Below are 24,140 nucleotides of genomic sequence, written 5' to 3' on the forward strand. Positions count from 1 at the left end.
AATGTGCCTCTGAGACCCACAATGCCTTGCTAACCAAATTGTGATAAAAGGACATGGGTGTCAGTGTCCCTGGCCACAACCTTGCAGGCCACGTGGACAGACATTGACCTTACAGATGATGGGTCAGCCAGGTCGGAAATTTCCTGGATTTCTGGATCTTTTTGGCCAAACTGATTCAGAAAAACCTTCACTTGCTCATGAAGTAGCAACTGTTGGCCTTCTCAATTGCCTGGTCAAGTAGGTTCAGGATGAACATTGAATCCTGCAACAACACGTGGAAATTCTTTGTGTCATGGGAGTTCTGCTTTTGGATAGTTGGTCTGCTCATATCCTTTGGGGACAGGTTCACGAGTAAGTTTCTGAAGTTTTCAGTCACCTCATTAAGCAACTCTGTAGCCACAATGCTGTAGATGTCTTTTCTGAACAGCCTTGTATCCGGTGCTGTTCTGTTGGCAGGGACAACAGTCAACAGTAGTAGCGTGTATCCCAGAGCATTTTTAAGGGCACGGATGCCGTTTTCACTGTACTTGGTCAAGTCTTCATGTTTCTTCAGCATGTGGTAATGTGGCTTCAGTAAAGGTGATTTGAAACATGGGAGAAAGATGTGGTGTAGCCCAATTAGTAGCCCTTGCAGTTTTTCAAACTTCAAAGTCCATCCACATCAAACATGTATTGGAGAAAATGATGGGGATAGGATACTGTTGTAGAGTGTAGTCCCACATACATATCAGCATGCATGAAGTCTTCCACACTGCTGAACATTGCTACTGCATCCAGAAGATTTGTTGTGTTCTCAATGCCAACATCATGCAGTTCATCTTGAACTTCCATTGTCATCAATTTGTTGAGATTTAGAAAAAAAATGATCAGGCAGAACAGTTATTGAATCAAGTTTTCTGGTGTACTGAGGCAGGATTGTGATTTGGAGTTTTTAAATTTTTTAAAAGAACAAACAACTAAGGGAGCTTTCAATGAAAGGATAATTTCCATAAAATGAAAAAAAAGGAAAAAAAATGTACTTAATGTACTAAAAATATTTATTTTTTAATAGTATAGTGTACAATAAACAAAAGAAGGTGTGCCAATAATCAATAAACTAAAGTGACTTTTCGACCACAATGGGTGTTCCTCAGGCTAGCACAGGAAAAAACTCAGCAGTTGTTGGCAAGTCCACCAGGGCATTCGTTACACTAATCTAATTCTTGACACGAAAGCCCATTTGACATTCCTTCAAAAAATACAAGCATTACCCTGAAATGACTCTTTTATTGAAATAAACTATACACACAAGTGAATCAAGAAGGCTTCAAATGTGCATTCTGGCAGCATATGACTCAATCTGTTAAATGGCAAAAGCAGGTGTGCGTGCCTCAATGCTGTCCAGGAAAAAGACGGGCAGTATTTCTAACTGCAGCATTCCTCCCTCTATTTTGCTAGACATTTATTAAACAATGAGATACTGAGGGTGAGCCTGGATTGCATGCAATTCACCTCCTAAACAATGAAGGGCTGAAAGTGTCGCTGATAGCTTGATACCACGTAGGGAAAAGAAATCCCTGTTTTGGCAATAATTCTCTTCATCTGCGTCACAACTAACACAAATATCTCATCTGTCACTCTTACTAAAAACACAAGTGTGAACCACGAACGAGGAAACGCTCAATTCTCTGGTCTGCAGCTGTACTTAGATGAGCACAGTCCTACTAAGAAGAAGAAGCCACTGGTTTCCTATAAGCCACGCAGGCATCAACACCCTTGGTTTGAGCTTCTCTCTCCCCTTATCAGGCTCTCCTCTGGCACGGAGGACCAGCTAGAGAAAGACGCTGGCCAACTTCCATTTGGAGGGAGAGACGACTGGAGCCACACAGACAAAAAGCAGGCCAGAGAAGAAGGGCTGCTCGCTGTAGCAGTAGCTGACGTGGAGCTGCGTGTGCATCATGCTCTCTGCAGCTGGAGACACTCGAGATGCCTGTCTGACAGCCAGCTAGTGAACCTCAACTCCGGCTCCTGAAGAGTGGGGGACGAAGCAATGTTTTATTCAAACAATAAGTAGTAAAGGGTTGGGAATGTATACAGATTGACAGATACATATAGGCAGTGAACAGACTGATAAACACAGATGCACGCACACTCTTGCAAACACCAACATCCAGGGAGGTCACCTGCGAGTTAGCAGGACATTTGGGCCCTTCTCAATCTGAACTAAGAAACTGTCAAAAGCCGTGGTGAACTTTTACAGAATGCCATCTGTTCTGACTGAGGATCTCCTGCATGTGACCTGATCCACGTGACATGACAAACCCTGACTTTTGGTATCCAGCATCTCCTTGTTGCTCTAATAGCAGCAGCTGTAATGTTTGCTTTGGGAAATCTTTGGAAATAGATCACAGGTAAACTATTAAGGATGGTCTTGTTTATTGGAAATGCCTACTGCAAGATTGCATATCTATGGGATACTCCCTTTGTGTCCACTGTTTCCACAATGGTTTTGTGTTTCATCTCTGAATTAATTGCAGACCACAGCCTACCACAGACGGAGGAGTAATGGAAAACTCATTACGATGGGTCTTGACAGCAAAACTTTCCAAGACTTGGTAGTGGTGACTCTTAGATACATGGAAAACTCATTGTGCCCCCAAACCTTCAGCTGAGTCTCTCTCACTCTTGCGCTCTCTTTCTCTCAATTATGTGACCAAGATGAAGTCATCATTACTCAATCTGCCTCGTGCCGATACCAATCCCCAAAAATGTTTCCCTCAGCTTTGTGCAAGTAGCACATCCAGCCAGATATGTTCGGTATGTGATTGGTCTGGGTCAGAGAGGGGCTACTTGCCAGGTCCATGGGAGCGGGATCAGTCCTCCGGCATCCATTCTCTGTCAGATCTATTCATTACAAAATCCACTGAGATGTAGACTCATCCTACTTATATATCTATCTGCCATCTGTGAAAATCACTACAACTAAGTGGGGGGGAGACACATAGTTCAAAGTACAGAAATTGAACAGATGATCACATACACTGTGAGATGACATATGATAACTGCAGTATAACTGATTTACACATAACCAATTAAACTAATTAGCTGGAGATATGTTCTTTTTTGTAAAAGTATAGAGATGAATCCGTATCATGCATTTGAACAAACTTTAATGTCATTTGAGGAGCAGATCACATTGACTATACGGCTTACTGCAGTTGTTTACAGTAGTCTGACATCTAGTGGACAATGGTAAAAACTGCTCTCACAATGTGTGGCATGTGGCAACACTACAGATTACAACAGCATGATGCATGACTGCTAGAGGGCATAAAAGATACAAAAAAAATAAAAAATGCTTTGTGCCCTCATTGACCCCTGGTTGTCACTGACTCAAACACATTTACACCTCAAGACATGTATTAGACAAGTACTGTGGGAGAAGCTTTATTGTGTGAGTTGAAATTGAGTGTTTACTGTTTACTGTTGAAAAATCTGAAATTCACCAAATCCAGTGACACACAATAAATGTGGCCTTTAGGGCCCTGGGGGTCTGGAGTCTTGGAGCAGCTGCAGCACTATTGCAGAACATTGATCTCTGGGAAACATCATCTGCTAAGACTCAACTGACCATATCACAAGGAAAGTTCACTATTTTTTTTAAAATAGAAAGAAATGTTTTGGAAATGATTACAATGCTGACATTCTCAGTCAGTCAGTCAGACTTTGAGAATAATTGTGCTTACCTGTCCGGACTAAAGAGAAGTTCTCGGTTATTATTTTAGCAGATGAACAGCCTTCAGGTCCTCACAGTACATCAGCTCTGTTCTGATCGACAGATGTCCATGCTTCGAAAATGATCATTTAGTCATTTTTTCAACGTGACTAAGGTTCATGGATGTATATTGTAACGTTACTTCTTTAAAGTGTTGAATTCACCTTTTCAGGAACCATTTTCTCTTAAAACTTCCGGATTCGTTTGAAGGACGGACCGCTCGGTGTCACATCATTTGCTGTCCGTCAAGCAAAAACACCCACAGTGAACAAGCGTTGCTGTTGATTTAGTCTTTTTCTTGCAGCCCGGCATTGTGGGTACTTTTGATGGACTGTGTGGAGCAGACAGACACAGAAGCAAAGGCGCCTTCCGTTGTCGACCGATATTACACACGGTGGTACAGAGCCGGTAAATACACTGTTAGCTGCCCGGTGGCTAATTCAGCTAACCTCCGTTACCTTGAGACCTCAGTGGAAAGAGCACCAAATGTTCTGATAATAACCCAGCGTGATGCAGTGAAATGAGTTGATGAGTTGAAATGTCACGAATACGTTAACCGTGTTGTTGTTTTTATTTAGATATGAAGGGGAAACCGTGCGAGGACCACTGCGTCCTGCAGCATTCAAACAGGTAACAGTGGTGTGATGGATGGACAGTGAACACCGGGTTGACACTGAGTGACCTGGGCAGACAGACTACTCACTTAAAATGTTATATATATATATATTATTGAGACTACTTTATATGCCTTTTGTGATATTAGTGTATTATATTGAGAGGGCTATCTAAAATAATGTCTGTGGTTGAGCTAATATAATACAAACAACAACATAAAGAGTAGGACGATCTGGTAAAAACCATTATATTGCGATATTGTTCATGATTAGTGTAGAAATGATCATTTTTGCATCACAAATTAATTTTCACATCCAAAAAAAAACCCCCCTATTGGAATCATCATGATATCAAATGTTTGGTGGTCTGTATCAAACAAACGTGTTTTCTTAAATCTGGAGAATTTGTAGAGCAGAGCAGCTCTGCAGCTCTACAGTGCTTCATTATGATGCTGTTGTGCCACACATTTGACCTTTATCAGAACATTACAGCTCTTGTGATTTGCACTTTGCACTTGGCCATAGTGCGATTTCGATAATATTTTGATTAATTGTGCAGCACAAAGGTGGTATCATTACAGGACAGTGGATTGCATATTACAGTGAGCAGGGCTTTCTATTTTTCTGGTCACCCAGTGTGTTTTGAAAATGTTTGACGCTCCCTGTTACAGTGTCTTTAGATTTTGTGTCACACTGTTTATTAACTTGATTTAATCCACAGTCAATATAAGTGACTTACATACACTGAAATTGTTAATTGTTGGTATTTTAAAGGCACACTTCTCAATTTGTGTTTGTCCTCTGCAGAATATGTGTTGTCACTTTAGCGGACACTCACCCGATCCTTCAGAATGGGCGGACAATCAAAAGCATCAATTACCAGATCAGTAATGGCTGCAGTCGGCTGAACAATAAAGTGTCTGGGAAGTCCAAGCGGGTAAAATCCTAATATTTAGTAAAGCTACAGATGATTTTTGTCTGTGTGCATAAATTTGTACGTGTGTATCTTCACGTCACACATTTTTAAGTGGTCTGTTTGACCTTAAATGCCTTATTAATATTTTTTCTCTCCCGTTATCTTGTAGGGTGGTCAGTTCCTCACTGATTTTGCACCTTTGTGTAGGATAACATGCACGGATGAAACTGAATACACAATCTACAGGTGAGACAGTAGGTTTCTAGGCTTTCATTCCACATGCTTGTATATCATGAGCAGTCACACAAATCTATCATCTTTTTAGCTGCATCCGGGGCCGTCTTCTTGAGGTCAATGAGAATATTTTAGAAACACCCTCTCTCTTGCTGGAAAAGGTAAATATACATCTTACACTGTAATGTTATAATGTGTGCACATCTAGATACTGGCTGTATATGTGTGTATTCCTAATAATTCACGTTTGTGTATCTACTCATGGAAAGAGTCAGTGCTGCACATTTACATATTTTGTATAAGTATAAAATGCAAAAAAGAATACTTCCAATAAATTGTTTTTAGTCATGATAAAACTGTCAGTTTCTTTAACACAATCATTTAAGTAGTCTATACTCATCAAAACAGATGTTAGAAATGTTTTAATAGTGTGTTGTCTGTAAAATCTGAACAGCCATCCACTGAAGGATACATCGCAGTCATCCTGCCAAAGTTTGAAGAAAGCAAGAGCATAACAGAGAATCTCCTGAGCAGAGAGGAGTTCGAGAGTGTCGTCTCCAAACGTACTGTTGCCCAGTCGCAACCCTCTTGACGGAGCTCCATGTTCTTGCCTTAAGTCAAAACTGTTCTGGGAGAGTTTCTCTTCCTTCCACTCCCCCCAGGTTGGGTGATGACTGAGGAGGACGTTATCCTGGAAAGTGACATTCACCTGTGGTCACATCAAAGGGATTATTGCATATAATGCTAGCACTGAACTGTGCCTCTAGACTATTATACATTGTTTTCCACTATTTGAGTGTCAGGAAGCATTCAAGTTTTTTATTTATTTTCTAATTTGAAAAATGAAGAAATAGAGGAAAGTCTTTCTGTTAAATATTCAGAGTGAATTATTTTTCTAGAATGTCAATAAACACAAACAGTGATTTAAGAAAAAATATTGTTTATTTTTTGTGTCACTTTTATTAACCTTTCAATTGTCAAAATAATAGATGGTCCAAAACTATATCTATGATTTCTTCACATCTGTAGCGCCACTACAATACCCAGCATCCTTAGCTGCTCTCACACTGTACAAAGCATCTCTAAAGCTTAATGTTTGTTATTCATTTCAGTCATTATCACGCCCTCACATAGTACCATAGTCATTACCTTGGGATACTTTGTGTACATATATATCTATGCTTCAAGTACCATATTATACATACCATATACCATTTAATACATACTGGCCTACTAGGCAGCTTCACAATGATAGTCTTCATAACAAGTACACTTCAAGGCTCCATTTAACACAGGTGCCAGCTCAGAATTATCTTTCATTTCTTTTGTGAGAAAAAAACAAAAGTATAACAATATATGCAGAATATGATCTAATAATGCTCAAGACAGTATAAAGTAAGGTCCTGACATCTCAAAAGCATCTTGGCTTTATCTTTATCATCTGACCTTTTGGAGAAACCAGGACCAAATAAAAATCTCCAGTGATGCTCACTGGAATACTAAGAGCTTTATTTGTCATAATAGTAGCAAGCTGAAGATCTTTTGTCTTCATGAGGACAATCATATTTGGCATTAAATTGATTTTTGCATTTTTTTAATTTTTTTTTTACTGACATGGCACATGGGGGACATCCCATAGCAAACTGTATGGAAATTAGACATTAATCATATGGCGTGGTTGACTTTTAAAGTATGTGTTTATCAAAGTGAGATTCTGACTGCGATGCCAGTGATCAAGGACAGAATGTACCACTGTGGCTAATATTACAGAACAAGTGTTAACGTTACAAACCTATGACACATTGACCATAAACAAACACAAAGGTTTGGTTGACGATGGCATCATGCATGATGGGTTTTTCAGCCATTTTGTCCCCCCCCCATTTGGCTAACATGTGCAACACGTTTACAGTACACCACAAAGCAAATAGGCTTGTTACACAGAGGCACATAGTGAAGACAGATGTATGGCTGAACATCAAGAGGAGTTCTGTCCTGATTTCTGATCAGTTTATCAATATCCAGAGAAATGATAAAAGTGACACAGAAATCAGGTTTGTGTCGGGCCCCTCTCGATCTTTAAAGAGGCTCACTACTAATGGCAAAGTCATAGTGTTGGCTGATTGTCTCCATCTCGTGGATTCGGGTGGAACTGGTGCATCAGGTAGTGAGCTACCCTGGGGTAAAACTGCCCCTGAGCACAGAGAGCTTCAATCTACTTCTTCCTCTGTAAACAATTCATCATCCAGACAGCAAATACAAACTCTGACTGACCCAGGCAACCATCTTCACCAACTGGCTCTCTGCCACTCTCTGGTGGGTGCATGAGAATGAGGGGAATGAAATATTTCCTGGACTGCATGTCCTCCAGGAAAGGTGAGCTTGGCTATGTGCTGCTCCAAGGGAAAACAGTGGTCAAAGGAGTTGACTATTTCCTGGATTATTTGCTCTCCAGGAGGTTGAGACCGGCCATGTGTTGCTCTAAAGATTTGACACCGAAGCCGTTGCTGCTCTTGCTGTTAAGAGCTCCCTCTTCCTTGACAGGTGTGGATGCATCCTGTCGCTCTCTCCAGTCCTGCGGGGAACCCAGGCTACTCCTCTCTGACTTGTACTGGAAATGGACACAGCAGGGAGAGAAATTAATGGAAATAAACCAAATATGAAACTCAAGAGCTCGTTATCTTTTGAACATTTTGGCCTCACCTGTCACATTTGTTTTATTTCTGTTATCTGGTTTTATGCTGCTATTTTTTTATTTATTCTTTTGCTACTCAAATAAAGAAACTTGAATTACATGAAAAGGGTCACTTGTAGTGATGAACCCTGTTTGTTGTGTTGTGTGTTGTGTTCACAGCTTGTTTCCACTGCCCCTAAATGACCCAAAAATATGTAATTTTTGTAATAAAAGTTTAATCATACTTGGGCTACATAAACTTTCTGAGCTCTTTTTCTTTTAGTTTGGTGTATTTCCATGTAGCTTGCCAGGCTAATGCTGGTGCCAGTAATTCAGTCATGAGTCCTGTTCAGTGGCTGTCACCTTTCTGTTGAGCTTGTTACAGAACGGCAGGAGGGAGAGGACCACGGTCAAAATCCCTCTTGTTGTCTGAATGGATGAATCCACCTAGAGACAAAGAAATAAAATGATTTTAAAAAATAGTTATAGAAGGTAACATGGACACACATTGAATACAAATGCACGAGGACATACAAATACATGGACCCAGCAGCCATACAACCACACATACACATCACCATCTAAACTGCGTTTAGCATATAATTTAACATTTCCTGATCAGTGCTCTACTGTGCTGACACCCAATCTCCAATTAGTAATGTATAATAAAGCGAACATCAGGATGGAGAGACGGCAAGATGGAAGCGAATACATATCAAAGACATGCTCATTAATCAGCATAGGACTGGCTATTCTTCATCCCGGCCCTTTGATTCCAACCTTCGCCTTTATTACAAGGTGACCTAAGGTAGCTCATCCCTGCCCAAGATGCTCATTAATTCCTCACGGACATTCATTACTCTAGCGGCCTGTGTTTGATAATGGCGTTACTCGCAGATCACTCAAACATAATGCTGCAGCCAGTAATAAACTAACATGGTTAGTCACACTCTATTGTGTGCTCAGCTCCACTGATGCCCGTCTGTTGTTGGGTATGTAGTTTTGATGCTGTCAAAGCTAATTATCCCATTACCAAAATAAAAAAACTATAGAAAGTCTGTTCGGTGTGATGTTACTAATTTAAAAATAAGCTCAAGGCAAAACAAGTCATCAATTCATTGTTTAGAAAAAGTTTACACAAACAAAAAAGATACACAAAGACACACAAGTAGTGCAGTATGGGTACCTTCTGGAAGGTGGCAGTCTTGCCCTGTACCGGAGTCTTGGCCCCCATCTGCAGCTGTTGGCATAATGCCACCAGTTTCTCTATCTCTGTCACCACCAAAGACTTCTCCTCATCAACCAGCTGTAACAGAGAGAAAGACAGTTTGAGGGAGAGATGTCTAGCAGGACAGCAGAGATGGTTTATAATGGTATTATCCAGGGAGACAACAGACACTGATAGATTTACTGGACTAGATTCACAGTGTTTTCGGTCAAATATGAATCAAGCATCACAAAAAGGAAGAAGGAGGGTGACATAAATCCAAATTTAGTGTTATTTGATGTAATCCATCAGCAACGGACAGGTCATGATCTACTGCTTAAGTCTGTTATTCAGCTCAGTTAATCCCTAGATCTCAGTCACGGGGGCCATCAATCTACTTCAGTTACAAGCCACCAATGACCTAAAAGCACAAGCTCTTTTATTCAGGGTAGCACTACGCATGACTGGCAAACGTACATTAAACCTCTTAAACCTCAATTAAAAATGCTCAAACTAATTTGCATAAATAGCCTCGTAACTTCAGTGAGGACAACACAGGTGTGCTACAATTGTGTTTGGTGCCAAAGAACTATGGGGGTGGAGGGTGAGACAGAGGGACTCCATTAGCACCAGTTTGTTTGATGTAATTAATCAGAAAGCGTGAGGCAAGCTGAAGAGCCGGTCCTCCTGATTATTAATTAGTCCTGGGCGGTCGTAGTCATCCTCTCCACACATGCACATGTGCACAAACATACACACCTACAGACATAGTAGTGACAAATGGCAGTCGTTAATGGCTGTCAAAAAGAGCCATTTAATTAAACTTGAAGGACCTGGGGAAGAAGTTGGTGGAGGACAAGAGGAAGGAAGGCGCTCAGGCCACGTTTGTTTGTTGGATTTCAACTCGGAGTGTAAAGGAGGACGGGGGAAAGTGTGTGACAGCCTTAATTTCCTGCTCTCGCTGTGTGATTTATAAGGTGGACCTGGCACCATGACATGCCAGAATGGGTGATATGGGTGTGTATGTGTGTGAGAAGCGTAACGTGGAAGGGAGCACAGGTGTCAGAGTGTGTGTGTGTGTGTGTGTGTGTCTGCATGCAGATGGGTTAGCAGCTCACCCTGTGCAAAAGAAAAGACAGTTTTCTTTTATCTTTGGCTTCATTTTGTGTGTGTGTGTGTGTGTGTGTGTGTGTGTGTGTGTGTGTGAGCGTTTTGTTTTTTTTAGAAACCAGACTTAATTGCAGATATTATTAATAAGTCACATGTGTTTCAGAGACAGATTCGTTTATTAGTATATACCTGAGTGGAAAAAGTGCGGAGAGATGAGCACAGCTGGAGTCCCTCTTCAGAGAGAACCTTAAGAGTGAGTCAGAAAAAAAGACAAAAATAAAAAAACTTCCACAAGTACAAGCAAAACTTCCACCAGGGAGGCAAAAAAAAGAAAGAAAAAAAGCACAGTCAGTAAATATTATCAGTTTTATGATTTTACTTTTTCTTGGCTCTTATCAGCATGCCTTCCCGTCTCTTTCCCATATCGTTCCTTTTCCTCTCTTATCTCCTTTGCTCAACCCAAATGGAATAAATCCTGGCTGACATTTTGGGCCCTGATTCTACAAATTACTGCACATTATTGGCAATCCCAGTTCAATAGGACACACTCCTCCATGCATCCTTGTCTGTTATCACCTGGTGTGCCCGATGTGGCGCTATATTTCTATCATGATGATAAATCCTAGTCATGCCCTATCAGATCTGCGAGAGGGAAGTGAAATGAAGGGATGTCGATGCATTTACTACTGTAACCTATTGATCTGCTGGGCCCAGTGTGTCTTCGGTTTAATAAAACAACACATGCGTTAATTTGCGACTTCTGTAAAACAGGACGAAAACAGAAGAGAAGGAGAGATTAGCGGATATGGATGTACATACCTCTGCTTGATGAAAAAGATCTAGTGTTGTTTTCAGCAGCCCCTCCCCTCTGGAGAATCAATATGGGAAAACACAGAAAATGAGGAAGGGAAACGTGGATGAGAAAGATGGATGAGGACAAAATACATCCACAGCAATCAACAAACACTGTATTTTAGATGAATTGCAACGATTTTATTGTCAGAATGAGTCATAGTTATGTCAACCGTTCCAGTGCCTCAAACTATGCCTGGATGATATCGATAGCCGGGGGCCCCTCATTAACACTAAGCCTCTAAAGAGATTCATGTGGAAGTTTAAGAGGCTTTACAGTGTTCAGAAATGAATGTGGCAGATCAGCAGGCTGCAGATATAAAATCGGAGCACGTGCGCATCTGTTTGTTGCGTGTGGTTCGGTTACCTGGTGAACAGGTGCATGTTGTAGGCCATACTGGCCAGGCTCTGGCTCTGTCGGACGATGTCGTGTTCCTGCTCCTCCCATTTCTCCACCTCTGTGTCCATGTCTGATGACAGCAGACGAAGCTCCAGACCCAGCTTGGCCATGCTTGTCTGCTCCTGCATGCACAGGAAGACACAAACGTACAAAGTCCATAGGGGAAAGACTGAAATATAATGGATGCGATTATAGGGATTTATATTAGCAAACAGGATTATTTTCATTTGTTAACACATTCAGGGTTCTATAATCAGCATAATCCTGCTTCCTGTGGTGGTGCGGCATGTGAAAAACTGCCGGCCAGCAAAATTGCAGCCTATTACCGCACAAACACCATCAATTCTTCAAGCAAGTGACACAAAGTTTCCTGGAGATGAATATACTGCTGTCAGAACAGGGTACAAGACATGACATGATGTATTGTGCCGAAAGCGTGAGGAGTTTATGGTGTATGCTACCTCTGCATCCAACTTGACAGCCTTGGCAGTCTTCAAGTTAGTGAGTGAGTGTTTCTGTAGGAAAAGAGAGTGGCATTAATCAGAGGATTACAAACCATTGGATCACTGGAATATTCATGAGGAAGGATGGTGTGATACTCACCCCGGGTCTGGGAAGCGACAAATAAGGTCTTTTGTCTCCTAGGAGTAGAGAGTTATTGTGATTATCTAAATGCAAGGTCACAAGTGCACATAAAATAATCATGTGTTATTCCTCTCTGAATGACTGTGTGCAGATATCCCTCTTTTTCAGACAATTAGGGCGGCAATTATGGTTATTCAGTAATTATGGTAATAAAATTGTTTTGCTTTTATCACCGTCCACCCTTGACACATTTTTATTTTTCATCATAAATACGGACAGCATGGTTCGTTTCAATCGACTACAGGGACGATAAAGTCTACTGTAATGTTCGTAGGGGAAGATTAGGAGTAAATTAATGACAAGCAAATCTCTCCAGTGTCCATATTTTACGTTTTAAGGCAGCATTTTATGGAAATACAAATGTGTGATGGATGTGATCCTTTCACCCACTGAGCTGCACTTCAAAATATTTACTCCGTTTTTTGTGAATGTCACATTTCTGAGGGCAGCCACATCTTGGAAATATGCCCGAAACATCTTTACCCTGTCTTTGAGATTTCTCAGACTTACAATGTGTGAAAGCACGAGGTGGATAACACCCCCTGATATAAACATGTATCTGTGTGTACGCAGACGAATGTACAGTAGATGCAAATATACACACTAAGTATCTACATGTACTTTGAGTCGGCGAGGGTATAAGCAGCTGATTTGTAAGAGTGGCTGTCCATGATTTGGATGCTTCAGGTTACTGCAACAATAATGAATAGAGAGAGAGTGAGTAAAGAGGAGGTATGAATGCATAGGTGTTTAATGACATTGACAAAATGCTTCTCACGGTCCATGATGATTAATTTTTAAAAGATGTGCTCATGCTGCTTCCTTTGCCGCAACTTTAATTTTCATCAAGGTGTTCATGGGGAAAATGATTCACCAAGGTTTTATCAGAGAATTTGATTCTAAAATGCCGTTGACAGCACAATTCGCCCTTATTCGCCTGTGCTTCTCACTTGTTCTGAAAGACTTCCTGTTACCTGTGTACGTGCCGACTGTCCTACCACCTCAACCCACCCAAATGCACACAAGTATCTGTTAACTTTAGTAAAAACGCACCTCGCCTGCCTTCAAAGACGTCATTGATCTCTCTCAGCAGCAGGGCCATGTCACAAAGCTGCGACTCCCAGGCCTCGCAGAACACCTCCAGGTTCTCCTTAGCGATCTTACTGGACGGGTGGAGGGCCAGCGTCTGGGCTGCCGAGATGATCTGAGCAAGAGTGTGAAGAATTATGACATGGAAAATTAATATGAAAATAAAATTGGAGTTTAACTGAGCAGAAAAATATGCAAGTGCGGTAAAAGACAGAGGAACAAAATGGGGTGTAATTCTTCTCACTGTGGTGATTTTCAATTTAATCAGATCACACTATTGTTCTAATAATAAACCAAGCTATTGAAATTGGAAATTGGAAGCTGATTTCTTTTCAAACTGTACCTAAATATAGGAATCAACACTAGACAATAACTAAACCTAAGTCAATGATATGTCTAATATTACTGTTTAAACATTGTTGTGCTTTGCAAGCCTGTTTCCTGTGAGCTGTGGGTAATAACTGGGCTACTGGTCTCTCGTCTTTCATCAGCACCAACATGGCAAGACAGTAAATCATCACTCTCTCAGGATTCATATCAGAGCCTCTGTTCTACTGGTGCGCTCATTACACCTATTGCTGTTACACTCACAACTCAGTGGTCCGTAAATAACTGTAGAGTACGATCTAAACCTGCTCTATACAAAAAGTGCCCTGAGATAACTTTTGTTTTTATTTAGTGCTATACAAATAAAACTGGCAAGTAGGAAATAAACTTACACTGCAGCAGGGGACATGACTAAGCAACTTACAGTAAATGTTAAAAACATAAAGAATGATATTAATAGTGCTATATATTATAACGAAATATCAGAGTAACAATATTAAAATGCAACTGTCCAAAAATAATTCAGACTGAAACATCTGACTAAGTTAAGTTTTTAAACACAGCATTAAAATAGGTATTTTCAATTATGATAACTTAATTGTGACTCAAATCTTTATGGTCAGAAGAATTAATAAGTGGGCATTGGAGGCGTCATGCCCAAACTTGTGTTTTACATAATAAAGGGATTAAGGTTGATAAGTTCAGCACATCTCTGATGCAAGACCGAATGTACAACTGAGCTCAAGCTTGAAACACATGTAACAATTTAGAATATCTGCAATCAAGTCTGGTTTCTAAAAAAAAAAAAAAAAACGCCCACACACACACACACAAAATGCGTACAAATGCGCACACACAAACACACACACACACACACACACACACGCCCATCCCCTACAGTGGAGTATTTAATAGCCAATTACCCTCTGGGCCACCCCTCTATTACTTTGGGCACACACAGAGACATATCACCACCGCCACCCCATACTGCAACGTTATTGATTGGTTGACCTTTGAACTCAGGAGAGGAGTCATTACTGCAGAGTCATGCGGGGCCTGACATTAGTGCCGCAGGACGGGAACATTCTACATTGCTGGATAATTACTGGCATGGACGGTTTCCAAGAGCAAACATAATTAGATCTGGGATAGGGGGACTAGGTGGACAGCATGTTCTCAGCCATCTTGAATGGATGGCAGGTGTAGGAGGTAGACAGAAGGGACGTGAGGTAATTTGTCTATTGTCCCTCCTCACCGCGTCAGACCACTGTGAGACCGGTTTGACTTTATTGACATCCAATAAATGTGTTGAATGGAATGAAACGGGTCTCAGGTTTAATTAAAGTTTGTCTTTCTAGACTCATCCTGTCTCCCCTGCCATTTACACATCAACTCAATGGGGCCAAAATGTCAAACTAACAAAAACAAAAATCCATACAGAGAATGTTTGGAGGGTTAACCTTACCTGTGGACCAATGACATGGAAGGTCTCCTCAGCGTGTATACAGGTAATCTCCAGAGGCTCTGACCCCGACACATGGCACAGCAGCCGACACGTCTGAGGTCAAAAAACACAGGAGGAAAAAAAAGACTGAATGGAGGTGCTTCAGAGGTTTCAAAGTTATACTGAAGGAAATATATTGTGCACATTCCATCTTGCTACCAATTAAATGCTTACTGGCAAAAACACAATCATTGAAATGTAAATCTAAATGTATCACAGTGGGAAAATCATATATTTTAGACATTTATACAGTAACCTTTTTAGCATTGATGTTGACTGCAGAAATATATGTTTTTCATTTGTGTTTCAGCAGGAAGGAAAAGGAACTTTTGTGCATAATCTATGCTAATGCATAATGAGTGAATGTTAAGGCTGGATCTTTCAGAACGCGTCAAAACAATTTTTTGCATACTTTTTGTAATCTTAAGATTTGTTTCTTAGGGCCACTAGCGAAAACATGACAAAGCCTGCCTGTATTTTCCTGCTCAGTGTTTGCATAACAAAAAGGATTATAAGTGCACTCTACATATTTATTAAATTTCAAGCTATATGTCTTTGCTTACGCCAGCTATTTTGCCTAATAAGGCAGATTGATAAGTACGGACAAATATATGGAAAAACCTCTTCTAGCCTCATTGCCCCCGCCTACCTCCACCAGCTGCTCCTTCTGCTCGCTGAGCGTGCGCGAATACTCCGCCACTGCCTCCAGGTTCCCCTCGCCACCTGCAGCTTTGAGAGCCCGTAGAGGCAACTGCTCCCCGTGAACTTTGAGCAAGTCTGACGCACGACCGACTGCCACCTTATGGAGCTGGAGGAGGAATCAAAGATTAGATTTTACAATAGGAAGAGGAGAGAGTTATGGAGGCTGGAGAGAAACACAACAGAAAGAGGGGTGAGTGAGAGGAATGAACAAGGGTGGATTTTGAGGAGGAAGAGCAGAGGTGACAAAATGACAAGGTTGCGTTGACAGGTAAGTTGAAGAGTGACGTAAAAAAAAAAGTGTGAAACCAGCTACAGACTCAGAACACCCTGGGAGAGACATTCCAGTCATGTCTGTAACCTAGTACGCAGAGGGTAGACGGACAGAGCGGAGACAGACTACTGCTCACCTCACGTCTGAGGTCGTTGACGCTCTGGCATGTCTTCAGGATGGCTACCTCCATGTCCTCTGTGGCCTCTTTGGCATGGGCAGACTGCTACTCCAATGAGACAGGAGAGGAAAAAAACATGAGTCCCAACATGGTTCAACTGTTATCTGAGAGTATGACAATAAAAAAGACTGGATTGGAAAATGAACTAGGGGCCTTGACAGCATGGTTTGACTTACTTGGCTTTGAATTACATTTATGTTCTGATGTTCTGGAAATTATTTAATTTTTTTCATTGTCCAACAATTTTCTAAATTTCATACTTTCTGACCTAGTGGTGTCAGAAATATATATATTTCTGTTATTCTCTTATTCTTATTATCTTGCCACAGTAAGAATCAAGACCACAAATTGGACTGGGCAGAACACCCAAGAATATTTGCACATTCAGAATCTTTCCCTGCAATTTCGAAACATTGCAGTGTTCTGCTCTTTTCAATTCTCTAGATGACCTTCAATTGCAAAGGCTAGATGAGGCACTACTGTACAATTATGTGGCAGCAGTCTCTGTGCGTACTCTGAGCACACTGAAAAACTTTAAGAAGAAAAAGAACTGCAACATAATGACTTGTGTCCATCAACTTTGAAGGCCAAGGAGACTGCTGAATGGCAACAAGATGTGGAACACTACATGAGGTTTCTCTCTCAGCTGAACGAGCCTTGGTTAGAAAAATAAAATCAAAAGGTTATTCAGGTGGGTTATTATGCTCTGTTGTTCCAGGAAGTATGTGTGAAAAAAAATTAATAGAATGACTGGGTGAGCCAGGCAGGGAGTCTTCATTTGCGTGGATTTCTGTCTGTGTAGCATGTTGTGTGTGTGTTTGTTGAACAGACACTGCATGCCACAAAGAAGAGTGTTGCATTCTAAAAAAATATGAAAATGTGTTTATAACCTTGCTAATTCCCCATCATTTCTTACACGAACAACCTCTTCCTCTTTGTTTGGATAACTCTGTTTTGCAGCTTATTATCATACTTTTCTTTTACAAGTGTCTTACAGATGAAGTAGTAATTATTATTCTTCATATGGTAGCATATGTTTTAATGAATATTCCTGTAGGTGTATGTGCATCTGTGCAAGCGTGTCTGCTTGTGCCAACATACCGCCTCAACCCAGGCGTGCACCAGCTGCTGAGTGTCCTGGCGCGCCAGCTGGCACAGGCCTAGGATGGCTTGCCGCTGCTCGTGGCTGGTGTAGGCCGAATCGGTGAAGTCCTCCGTCCGCTCCACCAGCACCTCCAGCTGGCTGCCCACGCTCTGGGGTGACGAGGAGTACAGGTTCTCCCGCAGGCACTCCACGCTGGACTGCAGGAGAGGGGAGAGAAGGGGAGGAGGGTTGGGAATTGGGGAGGCGAGTTGAAGGAGAATATGAAGGATTGTTGAGCAGAGAAAGGGAAAGAATGAGGTGGCAACACACACAAGACAGTGAAAAAAACATAATTTACTATCTCATTATCATTATGCACTTAACCTCATCATTAAATAACAAGGATTGTGGGATGTGGGTTAAGCCATAAGAGTCACCTTGGGCCATCAAAGGTGCACAATAAATTCTGCAAACAGCATCTCAAGTACACAAACATAAAAGCTAATGCATTTTCCTGTTTTATCCTTTATCTTATTTTCTAGTAGTAGTTTCTAGTAGTAATGGTCTCTGCTTTTGTGTCCTAAGATGACAGATTTACATAGGCTTTTAGTTAAACTCTGCCATTAAGAGGTATGAAGCCATTCATTAAAAGCAATAAGCATCCCGAGGTCCCTTCACTATAATACTTTCTTCTTCTCTCAATGAAGACCCCTACAGAGTGGTTTTTTTTGTTGTTGTTGTTTTTATTTCTTTCATTTGCTAGTGCACAAGGAGGAGGGAGAAGATTAGTCATAGTGATGTAGGTTTAATGGTGATTCACACAACTGTATGAACCACATTATAAATCAGATAGTGTCCATGTTGATTCTCCGAGTCACATTTGAAGCAATAATGAATGGAATAATGTTAATGCTGTAGCCACAACAAGATTGTGATTTGTGTGTTACGGTGATTTTTCAACAGCTAAAACTCAGTGTGATGCTTCACCCACAAGAGGATTGTTACTTAACTTCACGGGCCAACACCTGTCAGAGAAACATCACTGACCTTAAGCCTTTACTGCAATTCATGACATCTCCTTCACTGAGTCTAATTTCTGATCCTACCTTGAAGTCCCTGATTCCGTCGTAGATGCTGGCGGGAAGGCTCTTGTTCTCCCCACAGCTCCGCGCCTCGGTGACTATCTCGATGACCTGCTCCAGGGCACAGCGCATTCGGTGGAACACAGCGTCTTTGTTGATCCGCGCCGACTCGCAATCTGGGTGCCTCAGGCAAGTCTTTGGAAGGAATTCGATGTGAAATGTCAAAGCTCATGTACCCCTCTACTCTTTTCAACTTCTATCCTTTTTCATGTTTTTCAACCACAATTATTTACTCTCTTTAGGTTTTCTTTTATTTTTATGATTATGTAACTGTGAGTTTTGAGCATTACCCTTGATCGCAGCATTTGAGAAACCTCAAAATTAAATAACCTTGAGAAGGCCTTAAATCTTTAAGCTTGACATAATCCATAACCCCTGCCCAGAGGTGCAGTGTTGGTACGCCAGCTGTTTACCTTGGAGGCTGTGAGGAGCATCATGGTGCATTTCTCCAGCACTGCTCTGGCTGCTGCCATCCGCGCTTTCTTCTTCTCATCCTTCAAGTCCTACAGCCCAAATACACACACAAACACACGGACCAGATGGTAATGGGTGGCTTTACTCCAGTTGCAACTTCTAAGAACTCTTGGGGTGTCCGAGGGACGTGGAGCATCAAATGTATGCAACAAATCTCTTTCCTGCTGGTATGAAGGGACACACAAATGTGACACAGATTCCTCTCCAAGTTAACACTTGCATCAAACGTCTTAGGTTAACTGTCATCTAATAAAAAGAGACGCTACCAGAATAGGAAAGAAGTTGCACTGTGTATGACCTTATGCTTTAAAACAGAAAAAGACAGCTCGAATTAGTAGACGCGGGATTAGAAAAAGGCAGCTGAATCAACTTCACTTCACTTTACTATAGATTACAAAGAAAATGTTATTATCTGTCATTATTTTTGCCTCTGTGCTCGCCTGGCTTCAATAGATAAACATGGTAGATTTTCTAAAGCGCTGTGTGCTTGTGCATGTGTGTGCACAGGAGCGCATGAGTGTGAGTGAATACGACAACAAAAAAAGATCAAGAAAACAGGGTGGCAAATGAGGAGAGCATTAGCTTGGAGAGACACATGATGAGTGTGTCAAAACACGAGCCCCTGAGGAAACTGAGAAAGAGGGATGGTCCATCCTCTCTTCCTGTCAAGCTATCGCAGCACTTGCACTCTACATCAGCTTCTGCAGGCAAAGCGCTTTAGTTGCAGAGGCTGAATGTATGCATCAAAGAAGGATTAGCAGTTTTTCACAGAACAAAGTAAGAAAAAAAAATAAAAGTTTTTCCGAAGTTTTGAGCAAAAGTTTTGTTTCGCAAACTTGCTACAGTACAGCTGATGTTTTGCAGGGAGAATGCGTCTGAAAGCATAGGTCATTTCCTATCAACGCTGAGTCGTGATGTAAACAGCATTTGAGGGGTATGAGTCATAACTGACCTGCACATTTCCTTTATGGATTACAAGAAAATGAATAGATACAGAAAGAAATAAGACAATGTTGCCTGAAGAATCCTTGTTACTGTATTGTTTGATATTGTTTTTGAGGAAGTGTAAATATTTGATGCTTGAATTATTGATTTGTTCTGAGTTTGCCTGCATATTCGTAGTGTAAATACTGCAGGTTTCACAGTCTAATTCCACCACCTGCTTGCACATTCAGAATGCCATGTTTAGAAAAGCTCTGCTTGTTAAAAGATTACATCTACATGAATAAACAAAATGTGCTCAGTGTTGCAGAAATGAAGAGACAAATTACTGGATGTTCATAAACATCACTATATCTATATGCAGCTTCTTTTTTTTTGCCCACTTAGACCACATTTCCATTTCATTTTTTTGAGAGAAATCGACAGTGTGCTGATGATTCTGATACATTTAAAACGAAAAAAAAAGGAGAGTTGGCTTCTTTCACATGCTACTCACGTTCTGTCTGTCTCCAGTGAGGTGGGCAAACTCCACCATCTCATTGCCAAACTGGCTGAAAATCTGTACAAATTCCTGGAAGGTGCTGACTCGTTCCAGATGATCGAGGGTAACCAGGACCTGTGAAGAGTCAAAAGATCAGAGTAGTACGATGAACGGCCACATATGATTTGCGCTCTCCTAGTCCATCCGCACTGTAACAACCTGTTTCTGATCTTGCAGGACATCATACACCATGTTTATATCCCAAGAGTGAATCTTGACTTTACCACAGAACCAAGAGTAAAAGTTATTGGACTAGTCATGTGTAATATATTTCAATATCTTTGATTTTTTACATTCTATTTTTGTGTTACTCCAGCGTTCCCTTTTGTAGTATCAATGACTCGGTGTGATTCAATTATATTAGCAATCTCCTAAAATAAAACTGATTACAGATTAAGTAGTTCCAAACCTGCACTTTAGTTAATAGTAGTCTATGAAGTTGCTAATTTTGCTGCTGAGGGTAGGCTAGCTGGCAGCGCTAACGCAGCAGCTTTTATCCACACCAGACAAAGAGGAGGAAAAGATGTAATTGTGTTTGCCAGTAATGGAGAACAGGGGGCTGTCGACTGTCTGTCCAAACGAGGCTAACCAGTCATGATTAGGCCCCCTGTTTCCATTCTTGGCTCAGGCTACAGCTACATCCATATCACACTGTCTGGCTCAGAGCATAGCCAGGTACGATTGGAGAGAGAGACAGTCTCTTGCTCTGTGTTTTTATGTGGCCGCTAAATGTGCTGCTTCCCTTCAATTACCTCTAGAGTACTCCTTCAGAGAGCCAGTGCTTATCTAATAGGAAATAAAGGACTCAGGATGGAGTTTGCTAAGGGTTGTGTGTGTGTGTGTGTGTGTGTGTGTGTGTGTGTGTGTGTGTGTGTGTGACCCTTGTGTGTCGGTGTGTGAGTGTGTGCAACAGAGACTAAGCAAGAGAGTTTATGCACATCCTTAAAGGTTGTGTCATATTACATCTGCATGTCTCACCTTGTTGCGTGATGTGATTATCTGTTTGATGACGATGCGGTCAGCTAAGACCAGGACTTTAGTGACTGAGGAGAGGAGCAAGCGGGCAGCCTTCACCATCCCTGTCCTATCGCTGAACACTGTGACACGAGGATCAGACTGGGACAGCAATGCTGATCCCACATCTGTCAGCTGGGCTATGGCATCACCTGCAAGAGAGGAGAGATGGGTACTGTTTGATTCAGCAACAGAGATAGATTCTTCAGGTCAATATTTTGTCAGATGTTAGCTCACTGTGGACATATTTGGCTAGAGCATAGTGATTCAACAGTTCGACTTTTTCTCTCCTGCGACTGATTCATATACTTAAACTCTGAGTGAGTACTGCAGATACACCGACCAGAGCTCCCTTTTTTTCCAAGTTTAAAATATGTATAAGGCTTCTTCACTGCATGGATACTCACTGGAATCACTTATCAAAGATGACAACTAAAAAATAATTAGGTGGAGACATTTATACACAGTTGAGACTGAGATTGTGTCGCTATAATGCATAAACCTCAGTTCAATTTTTTACCATTTACCATTTGTTAGGCTGTTTGTACATCTGGCCAAGTCTGTGAGCTGGAAAGCCAACAGATAATGCATTAGCTTTTAAATTATATGATGGTAGATAAGCAACAAGAAATAACAGTAGAGAAATAATAATGCCCTGCAAAGTTCAAATCCTGGTCACAATTCTTTAAAAATACATTTGGAGAGCCGAAGGATTTTTGGTTGGACTTGAATGGTTTCTGGCTAAAAGTCAGATGATTCAGGAAGAGTCTGCTCCCAGTTGGGGGGACAGACCCAGAACATGCTGGCGGGTTTACATAACCAATCTGGCCTGGAAGCACCCTGGGATTCCCTAGGAAGAGCTGGAGGATGTGAACAGCCGGAAAGACCTATAGGCCACTTTGCTTTGCCTGCTGCCACTGAGATCTGTGCCCAGATAAGAGGCAGAAAATGTAAGGATGGATGGTCAATTGATAATTTCCTAAATGCCCTCTAAGTTAGCTCAGACAACACTATGGCACAATGTTCTTCCAGTCTGCCACTCGTCACCTCTGGGAGAACATATTGTCCTGGACAGGATGAATCACAACGGTACTATATTCAGCGCAGTTGTACGACAGCTATGCCAGCCTGACCCAAACGCTACTGGCATGCTTTCAGAATTATGTGAGCAATGTTTGGGGTTAGACAACTAAGGCTCCAAATACAATTGGCAAACATGCCAGAGCAAATTCATATATACACAGAATATGCGAAGGCAAAAATATTTGTACAAAGTACAACTTTCCCTTTTTCTCTCTTTCTAACCTGCTCATACCAGCCCCAAAAAGGGAAGAATACAGAGTTTTAGGCTGAATACCCATCACCAAAATAGTACCTATCAAGAGAAAAATGTCCAGGGCTGAGAGGGAGAGAAATCTCAGAGAAAGAGAAAGCTCAGAAAGGAGGGGGAAGGGGGAAGATAGCTAGGTCTCTATCGGGTCATGCTGCTTGGCTGTCTATTTAGTTTGGCTGGTCCTTTAAAAGAAGCAGCACTGACGAACTGATTGCATCCGACAGGCTGCTTTTCAGTGCCAGCTCTGCTAACCGGTTAAAACATCGAGGCCTGGCTCACAAAGACTGCTGCTCAATCCCCATGACACTATGAGCCAACTCTCCCCTCTGAATCCCAGAATCAGATGGCATGGACTAGAATATGGATTTTCATGACCTTAAATGTGAAACAGAGCTATCCCACCTGCTCCTTAGTTATCATATGTTCTTGCAACCTTTGCATCTTCTATTCACTGTGAAAAGCTGCTTTGTTCCTACATGGAAAATCAGGTATCAGGTGTAATGAATTCTCCTTTTTTATGTATGATGAATTTATTATTAATAAGTGAAAACTTGAAAGGCAGATCCTTGATGTGTTGGTGCAGTGCTTGCATGCAGTCAATCCTGCATGACCCAATGGATGGCAATGTCGGTCTGTCTCTTGTGAGGAAATCTGGACATTCATGTTTCCCTCAGGATTAATTGATTGTGTGATTCCTTAACTTCTCATCTAGCGCTACCATTGGTTCATCAACACATTGACTGGTCCAATACTTTGGTTTATGACCAAATACCTTCAAAACAACCCCAGCAGCCGCAGCTGTACTTTGTGTTTACTGCTAATTAGCATACGTAATTATGCTAATAATTCTAAACTAAGACGGTAAACATAATACCTGCTACACATCAGTCAGTACAGCCTCACAGAGCTGCTAACATTGCTGTAGACTTGTTTCTATATCATTCAGGAGTAAAGTTAATAAAATACCAATCCTTGATGTATTGGTACGACACTTAAAGGCAACTGTATTCCATCTTCTTTGTTTTTAAACCAACTCATTGCCCTGCACCTCTAGTCCACATGTAGTCCAGTATTAAAAACACATACTGTTTGTGCTTTGACTTGATGTCGATCCTGACTACCATCTTTTATTG

The 24,140-nt window shown here is 41.3% G+C and overlaps 2 protein-coding genes across 3 annotated transcripts in view; one reads left to right on the forward strand and one right to left on the reverse strand.

Annotated features, from left to right (window-relative positions):
* Positions 1–3,970: 3,970 nt before the first annotated feature.
* On the forward strand, positions 3,971–6,453 carry abitram (actin binding transcription modulator). The gene is made up of 6 exons (XM_051390215.1): positions 3,971–4,162; positions 4,333–4,384; positions 5,176–5,305; positions 5,454–5,530; positions 5,610–5,679; positions 5,973–6,453. The coding sequence occupies exons 1-6, from the start codon at positions 4,081–4,083 to the stop codon at positions 6,108–6,110; spliced, it is 549 nt and encodes a 182-aa protein (XP_051246175.1). The 5' UTR covers positions 3,971–4,080; the 3' UTR covers positions 6,111–6,453.
* ctnnal1 (catenin (cadherin-associated protein), alpha-like 1) overlaps positions 6,442–24,140 on the reverse strand; it is a 53,972-nt gene continuing 36,273 nt past the window's right edge. Inside the window, exons 3-19 of one of the 2 annotated variants that reach the window (XM_051390214.1) lie at positions 21,639–21,826; positions 20,616–20,735; positions 19,117–19,206; positions 18,668–18,838; positions 17,579–17,779; positions 16,436–16,522; positions 15,976–16,134; positions 15,288–15,380; positions 13,469–13,610; positions 12,365–12,402; positions 12,223–12,276; positions 11,729–11,883; positions 11,329–11,377; positions 10,699–10,755; positions 9,379–9,498; positions 8,556–8,639; positions 6,442–8,129 (exon numbers count right to left, since the gene is read on the reverse strand). In XM_051390214.1, coding sequence (XP_051246174.1) covers positions 7,959–8,129; positions 8,556–8,639; positions 9,379–9,498; positions 10,699–10,755; positions 11,329–11,377; positions 11,729–11,883; positions 12,223–12,276; positions 12,365–12,402; positions 13,469–13,610; positions 15,288–15,380; positions 15,976–16,134; positions 16,436–16,522; positions 17,579–17,779; positions 18,668–18,838; positions 19,117–19,206; positions 20,616–20,735; positions 21,639–21,826 — 1,979 coding nt within the window. In that variant the 3' untranslated portion in view covers positions 6,442–7,958. Of the gene's footprint in view, positions 8,130–8,555; positions 8,640–9,378; positions 9,499–10,698; positions 10,756–11,328; positions 11,378–11,728; positions 11,884–12,222; positions 12,277–12,364; positions 12,403–13,459; positions 13,611–15,287; positions 15,381–15,975; positions 16,135–16,435; positions 16,523–17,578; positions 17,780–18,667; positions 18,839–19,116; positions 19,207–20,615; positions 20,736–21,638; positions 21,827–24,140 lie in introns of both variants that reach the window. The other variant, XM_051390213.1, reaches the window with a different exon arrangement.

This window comes from Dicentrarchus labrax, unplaced genomic scaffold (assembly GCF_905237075.1).
Source record: "Dicentrarchus labrax unplaced genomic scaffold, dlabrax2021, whole genome shotgun sequence".
NCBI lineage: Eukaryota > Metazoa > Chordata > Actinopteri > Moronidae > Dicentrarchus > Dicentrarchus labrax.